The following is a 7770-nucleotide window of genomic DNA, read 5'->3' as shown; positions in this document are numbered from 1 at the left end:
GGCTCCAGGGCCAGGCTGGAAGTTGCTGCAGGCATTAGTCCCTAATCGCCTCTCTTGGCATCACCGGGGACCCGTGGCCACCCCGCCTCCCCTTGCTGTCGAGCCCAAGCCTGGGGGTGTCAGTGCCCCGGGTGCCCATCCTGAGTTGTGGGGTGATGCTCTGATGTGGGGTGCAGTGAGCAAGGGGTTAAGCTCAGCCAGAGGGGTGTTTGGTGGGGGGAGATGTTTCTGGTGGAGCTGATGCGGTTCCCATCACTAACTTGCTTTGCTGCCTAGTCCCGATCTCTCCCCTGCATCCAGCTCCGTGCCTGGCCCCCCTCCCAGTTCAGCTCTGATCTAGGCACCACCTCTGTCTGGCACCCCTCCTGCCCGACCCCCCATGTCAGGTCTGATGCCCATTTTGGGGTAGGGGGTCAGGCAGCAGAGGGGTCAGTGTGGGGGGGACAGAGCTGTGTGCACCTGGGGAGGTTGGGACAGGGAGCTGGGTGCATGCTCCGTGCCAAGCTGTGTCCTTGCACCCAGGCCCTGCATGCCCCAGGGGCAGGGGTCCATGCCCGAGCTGCCATGTGCTGGCCATCACCCCTGCACTCTGCCCCAGAGCTGGCTGACCATCAGCACAACGGGAGGTGGTTTCCGTGGCCCCAGTGCACTGGTGACGTGACCGCAATGAGAGACGGACACGGCTGTGCGTGGGGGGGAGTGGAGCAGAGAGTGGGGTGGGGGTGGGTAGCCCCTGTCCCTCTGCTGCTGCAGGTGCTGCTGGGGGCCGGGGGGAAGGGGACCCAGCACCGAGGGTGGTCAGATGCCCAGGTTGGATACTCTGCCCATAGCAGTGCAGGGCACTCGGTGCAAGCCAGAACTGCCTTTGGGGGCTGCTGGCACCGGCACCTGGAGTTTGAGGGCAGCCAGGACCAAGCCCCATCGCACCCCCTGGCCCTACACGCATGCCCAGGCAGCGCCGGGGACCATGTTCAGCTTGGTCGCCTCCCGCAGGACCCGGCCGGCTGAGAACAAAGCGTCAGATTTTCCACTGCTGCATCCCAGCCTCAGCTCCCATGGGGGTGAGCCTGGCTGCCCCCCAGCTCAGCATCCACACCCACGATGGGGCCCCGGAGATGCTGGGCGGCTCTGTGCCAGACGATGCGACGGCTCCAGGAACGTCCTCAGTGCTTAAAGGCAGCAGAGTCCTGCTGAGATCCCACCTCCCCCCACCAATGGCCAGCCACTACTGTGCTTCACGTACTCCTAAACCACCTGGGGTCAAGGAAGCCGGGGTCATGGAAGCCAGGGTCATGCCGGGGCTGTCTGGGCAGGTGCTGGGTGCCTGGGTCTCTGCAGTAATTCCAGGTCGAGGTGCTTTTCTCCGCTGCTGCCTTTGCCCTGGGGTGTGCTGGGTGAGAGGCCGTGGCCTGCGCGGTGCAGTCTGGGGCACCTGCAGCCATCAGACAAGGGCGCATAGGGGGACATTGCGCACTGTACGGTCCCTGCCAGGACCCGGCTCTGAGGCAGCTGAGGTTCGAGGTGGGGGTTGTGGCTTGCAAAACCCAGGTGTCCTGCCCTCCAGGCCCTTCTGACCCCAGCAGGTGCGGTGGTGAGCAGGGCCTCTGATCTGGAGCTGGAAAGCCCAGCCCCACCGCAGGCTGCAGTGTGGAGGCTGCAGAAGCTAATTGAAAAGCTTCATCACCTTAATGAGCGACAGATGCCAGCGTCAGCCCAGGCTGTGTGCTGCAGCACCTCCTGCTTGCACCATCAGCCCAGCACCCATGCCTGCATTCTTCAGGGGGCTCTGCTCACCTCCTAGGAGGTCCCCAGCCTCATACAGGTGGATGTGGGGGCAGATGTCCTCCAGCCGGCATGAACCCAACCCTTGGTGGGGGTGATGCGAAGTCCTTGCTCTTCCCAGCGGGAGCTGAGCATGCAGCTGAGCAGGACCCAACTGGATGTGGGGCTGGGATTTGGGGCTTGCCCAAGGGGACTGCCCTGAGCAGGCCCCCGGTGACTTGGACCAGCCTGGCTTAGTGGGCACCAGGGGCCACGGACAGGTGCCTCGTGACCATCCTGGGTCACATAGGAGCTCGGGCATCTGGGGCCCAGACCCAGCTGCCGGCTGTTTCCCTTCTTGCCTCTTCTTTGTGGCATCGGGGTGCGGGGTGGCATCGGGCGGCTGTGGAAGGCAGAGGCACATCGCGGCTTCTGTCTTGGTCTGAGGCTGGCACTGGGTTGGAGACTCCCGTGCTGTCCAGCATGGGCGTGCACAGTGTGCGTATAGCTGCGTGTCTGCTGGCCTCTGTCTGTAAGCACACATGCATGTGTGCTTATGCGTGTACATAGCTACTTGCACACTCCTGGTGTCTCCTGCCCTCCTCATGCCAGGTGCTTCTGGTCCTGTTGGTGCCAGACCCTGGGGCCACGTGGGAGGGGGCTGCAGCCAGCACGGAGCCGGACACTGGGGTCTAGGTTGGGCTGTGCAGGCAGCAGCTGGAGCTGAGGCCCGGGGGTGTGCTTTCCAGCCCACGGTCCCAGCTGCCATCATTTGGGCAGGTCCATCCTGCCCCCGCCTGAGGCCTGGAGCCCCAGGGCCCTGCTCCATCCTGGCTGCAGGGGCCTGGCTCCATGTACTAGCCCTGTCCCAGCCTGGCTGGTCCCTGTCCCGCCTGCCTGCCAGGGTCACTGGCTTTCTCTGTGGGGGAAAAGGCTTCTGGGAAGGAGGGGCCGCTTTGCAGTTCCTGTGTGGTTGTTCTCCTCCCCGCCCCCGCACTCCCACGCTCAGCTGCAGCCACCAAATTTAGTTGCTCTGCTGAGGACAGGAACTTCCCTGCACCCCGGCCGGCCACCAGTGAGCAATGGGGCGGGGAAAGGGGCTCTCCTGTGACCCTCCATGGCGGGGCTGGTGAGAGTGCGCAGGGCCCATCTGCAGGGCCCCGTCCTCAGGTAAGAGGCCGTGCTGATGCAGCTGACTCTGGGGTGGAACTGCAAACCGTTTCCCACAGCTGCTTAAAGGGGCAGCACACTCCAAGGCCCTTGGGCTTCCAGCACTGCTTGGGTAGGAAAGAGATGGGGTGGGTCTCCAGTGGGGCAGTTTCTTCTCTCCCCTGGGGGCTGGACCGGCAGCACAGAGCCTGGGACCTGAGTTGCCTGGGTCCCGTAAAGCCCCACACTCTTCCCCAGTCCTGCTGGGGGGACTGACAATGCCCAGGGAGGAGGGGCCTTGGCTGGGACTGTCACACTACCCAGCCCTTGTAGATGCAGGTGGGAGGCTGGGGGGGCCATGGGCAGTGGAGGGTCTCAAGCAGAGCTACCCTCCACTAGCCCACAATGACCCCTGGCTTGTAGGGCCCCGATCCTGCAGTCTGTGGCCTTGCTGGATCACAGTGAGCGGTGCCCTGAGTTGACACTATGCTTGTGCCCTCTCTGTTACCCTGGTCTGTTTACCCCCCACTCCTAGCCCCTGCCTTTAGGTGACCCTGGGCTCCCCCAGCCATTAGCTGCCAGGCTTCAACAGGCAGCACTTGGCATGAGCTTTCCTGGGGGGTGGGAATGGGGCTGGCTCCAGAGGGGAGCAGGGGCGGGAGGGAAGCTGGGCTCTGCCCCTTGCTCCCCTCCCTGTGTGGGCAGGATCAGGTGGGGCTGTGGGCAGCACCCTGCCGAGACCGGGCTCTCAATGGGACATGGAACCAGTGTCACCTTGGGCAGATAAAGAAGTTATCTTCTCCCTCAGAGACCCCACGTCCATCAGACGGGGGTTGTTTTCCATAAGCCTGTGTTGATTGGGATTAATTAAATGACGCTCTTTCCATTCTGTATTGATCGTGGCTCATATCAGCTGTTCCAGGCTCAGGCTTGCGATTCTGGGCTGGCTGATGTCTACGATTACCGGTTCTGTCTCTCATCCTTGTTAACTATTGGCACGTGGCATCCCCTTCCTTCCAGCCCTGCGGGATTTGCTCGGGTTTAGCAAATACCCACATCAGTGGTGTTAAGCATACAGCCTACAGGCTAGATCCAGCTTATGGAACTGGGACCCAGCCAGGGGTTCAAATTCAGGGCAGAGCCAGCTGTTGAGATCCGGGATAGGGTGCACCACAGTATGGGCCCGGCCAAGGGGGACCGAGTGAGTTTGATATCCCTGGTCTACTCTTTGGCCAGCTCTTTTCAAACTCTTGGGGTGCAAAGTATCCAGTAAGTCTGGTTTGGACACATCCGACCAGACTGCTTGGGTTTGTCTGGGTGTGGCATCGCCACGTGCCTCGACTACCTCCCCTGGCTTTTTCCAAAGCAGGAGCATCCACGCGTTTCTGCCTCTTCTCCCCTGTTACCAACAGTCCCGCCGTTACCAGCTACCGCCAGGCCGGTGCCATTGTTGTGATGCCTTTTGTTCTCGGTTATATTTAAACAAGCCCTTTCATGTTGTCCTTAGCTCGGCCGGTCGCCGGCTCCTTCTGTCCTGCTTCCTTTATCGCTTTGCTGCTTTTCCAGCGTCGAGGCTCCGAAACGTCCTTCGAGCAATGAAGCAGGGGACGCAGCTGCCCTGGGGGATCTCCTTCGGTGGAGGAGGAGTTCGGGTGGGGATGTTTTAATTCTTATCCACCCCCTTCTTTCCCAGCTGTCACATGGACCTAGGTTGTCTATAGATGGGCATCTTGGGTTTTCTCTCAACTTTTGCTGCCTCTCTGAGTGGGGGGGAAGGTGTCCAAGGGGGCTAGACCCTGGCAGGACTCGGTCACCAGCTGGGACCCATCTCATGCTGAGTTGGCTGGGCAAGGAGCTATGAGCCCTGCCAGCTCCCCTCCAGGATCCTGTGGCAGCCAGGAAGGAGTGAGGATGCTGAAACTAGCTGCTAGCTGGGTATGGGTGCCCACTTGGCAGGGGTAAATCCCCACCTAGTGCCCATGGGGCAGCCTCGCCAGCGTAAAGCAGCTTCATGCAATGCTGAGCAGGACCTTAGGGGTCAGGATGCCTGGGTTTTCTGAGCGGTTCTTGGTAGAACAGGCCCTGCCTCAGTTTCCCAGGCTAGTAGCCGGCCTCAGGGGTGAGATTCCTGTTGCTTTCTCATTGACAGGCTTTTGAGGTTGGGTGCTCCCGTTCTTCCGGAGCTGGGAGATCTCCCAGCTGCCTCGTGCCATCACTGCACATGCCTGTCCCTCTCCCTGCTGTAACCACTAGCTTTTACTGCCCGACTTGGGCGGCAGAGGGGTGAGCACACCTGTCCCGTGCGCTCCGCCACCATGCGGGAGCTGCAGTGGGATCTCGGGGCGGGGAGCAGTAGCCGGCTGTGCCGCCGTGCCAGCTTGTTCATTATGCAAAGCGGGGAGGAGAGCTCAATCTGCATAATTACGTAATTCCCCGAGGACGGGAGCGGCTCCGCTGGGAAGTAGTGAGCGTGTGAATTATGGAGCGGTATTTACCGGCGTTCATTCGCGGCCTCCCCGGGGTTCTCTGAGGACGGGCACCTGGCGGTGCCCGGGACAAGACGGTGCGTGCTGGGCACATGCAGTCGGGTCCCAGGGCTCATCGCTGGTGTGGCCCTGGGGCCCGGTACCCCATGTCCATGCCTGGCAACTCCGGGCATGGGCAAGGGGGGCCAGGCCGGCTCCCTCCGCGGTGCAGGAGCCTGTATTTACACCTGACCTCTGCCTGCCCCCTCCCCCTGCTCTGCGCCATTAGCGCCGGCGCCGCGTGTCACAATCGATGACAGCCTTCATCTCTCAGAGAGACGAATGGGCCCAGGCTTCAGCGCATCCATAATTGCCGCGGCGGAGGAGGTGGAAACATGGCTGGAGCCGGATGGAGCAGGAGCGTGTCCCCAGGGTGCCCAGGCCTGGCCTGTGCCCTGCGCTCGCCTCCCCCATCCGGTCCTGCCTGCCCAAGGGGAAGTCTGGGAGGGGCACTTGTTCCCAGGTCTCCAGGGGCTCTGAGCTCTCCCTGCCCCTTTCCTTGGGGCATCCTGGCGCATCCCAAAAGCCTTGAACTGGCTACCAAGAAGCTGTGGCCCCACGGGGCTGAGCAGCCTGTGCATAGGCACACACACGTATATGCCTGCACGTCTCCTGCCAGGGCCGTGGGGCACCTGGGGGAGGGCTGTATACAGGTCCAGGTGGTCCAGGACTGTCAAGCTGGGGGTGGAATTTCTCTTCATCCCAATTCAGCCCAGCTTCCATGCTCAAGCGAGGCAAAAGCATGTACCCAGCAAAGATGCCCTGTCTCTGCTGGGCAAGGATGGAGACTGGTGCCAAGCAGGGATCCGCGGGAAGGGAGAAAGGGGGGGGGAAAAAGCTGCTCTGAGGCTCTGTAAAGCAGAAGCTCGGTTCCATCGGAGGCGGGGAGGGCCCCCCACCAGCTGCACGGAAGAGCCTGGCACACGGGCACGGATCCTGCGTGTGGGTGGGGAGAGCATAACCTGGGGAGGCACAAGCCCAGCCCGCCTCCGTGTGCAGGGGGTTGCTGCAGCGACTGCTGGCGGTGGGGATGGGGGTGCATGTGTCCACACACGTGCGTGTCTGTCCCCGGGTTTAACCCTTCAGCTGGCGGCACTGGCAACGGCTGCCATGGAGAGAACCCAGGAGTCCTGAGGACCTGTGCTCGGACGCTGTGGCTGCTGTAGCCTGGTCCCTTCTGTGGGTCTGGGGAGGAGCAGGCGAATGTGGGTGATGGATATGTCGGCCCCCAACCAACGTGGCAGCTGCCGGGTCCTTGGATGGATCCTAGATGGGGGCGCGCGATCCTAATGCCCTGTGTCCCTGCACCAGGCTTGGCTGCAGTGCGGGCGAGTGCCCCCTTCAGAGCTATGCGTGGCCAGAAAGCCAACGGGACCTTCGGATAGCCCCTGTGCTGCCCTTCGTGGGGGGCCCTGGGACCCTCTGGGCTGCTGGGGAAATCCAGGGGCTGACACCGATCTCCATTGTGGGTATCTTGTGATGCTTCCCTTCCCCTCCATGCAAGCCACAGAGATGCAGGTGCCTAAATCGGTTAGCCAGGTCCCCCAAGGGCTGTGCTGTGCATCTGAGCCTAATGTTTTCCTGCTCCGAGCTGGCCTGGCTCGGCTGCACCACGTTGTTGTACACTGGAGGCCCCTGGGGTGCCCCAGAGCTGGGGCACGGCGGGTCTGAGCGCTGGGGCGGTGCCGCGGGGCCCGCGAGACCCGCTCAGCCGTGCTTTTGCAGATGTCTCCTTGAGCTTGCCCTTGCCGCCGGCTTTGAGCATCGATTACTCCTCCCTCCCTCTCTGCCCGCCCGCCCGCTGCAGCGCCTTCCCGGCTAATTGAAAAGATTGGCGGTGAGATTATAGCCTTGGTGTGACAATTGCCCGGGAGGGAGCCCAGTGGCTGGCCAGGGAGAGCTGGGCCTGGTTGCTCGCCTCGGGGTCCTGGGGCCGGGATGCAGTGCCGTTGCCCTCTGCCCTGCTGACCATGGGTGCCCAGGGGGGGTCCCAAGAGCATCCCCCAGGTACAGCTGGAATTCGAGACCCGGCAGATATGAAGTCCCAGCCCAGAGCTTGGCTCTGTCTGCAGCCAGGTGGGTCTGGACCCATGCAGCCCCCCTGCTCTGACCACTGGGAAGCACTCTCCAGTCTGCCTGCCCAGGCTCAAGCAGGGCTGTGGCTGTGCCTGGGAGAGCCCGCCTGGTCCCTGCCCTTCTCCATGGTCCGGTCCCTGCACTGTGCTGCTGGGGGTCTGATGCCTGCCCAACCCTGGGGCCCAGAGGGGTGTAGGAGGGAGCATAGGCAGGGGGTTTCTCTACCCTCAGCTGGAGAGGTGGGGGTGGGGATGGGGGG

The 7770-nt window shown here is 62.6% G+C and overlaps 1 protein-coding gene across 3 annotated transcripts in view; it reads left to right on the top strand.

The window, feature by feature from the left end:
• Positions 1 to 2804: 2804 nt before the first annotated feature.
• Positions 2805 to 7770, top strand: part of PDE1B (phosphodiesterase 1B) — a 17296-nt gene continuing 12330 nt past the window's right edge. For 2 of the 3 annotated variants that reach the window (XM_025191496.1, XM_014525529.2), the window contains exon 1: positions 2805 to 2931. In XM_025191496.1, coding sequence (XP_025047281.1) covers positions 2879 to 2931 — 53 coding nt within the window. In that variant the 5' untranslated portion in view covers positions 2805 to 2878. Of the gene's footprint in view, positions 2932 to 4543; positions 4563 to 7770 lie in introns of those variants that run through there. The other variant, XM_014525530.2, reaches the window with a different exon arrangement.

This window comes from Alligator sinensis, unplaced genomic scaffold (assembly GCF_000455745.1).
Source record: "Alligator sinensis unplaced genomic scaffold, ASM45574v1 scaffold149_1, whole genome shotgun sequence".
Taxonomy (NCBI): domain Eukaryota; kingdom Metazoa; phylum Chordata; order Crocodylia; family Alligatoridae; genus Alligator; species Alligator sinensis.
The sequence above is the reverse complement of the archived record's forward strand: the minus strand, read 5'-3'. Positions and strand labels throughout refer to the sequence as shown.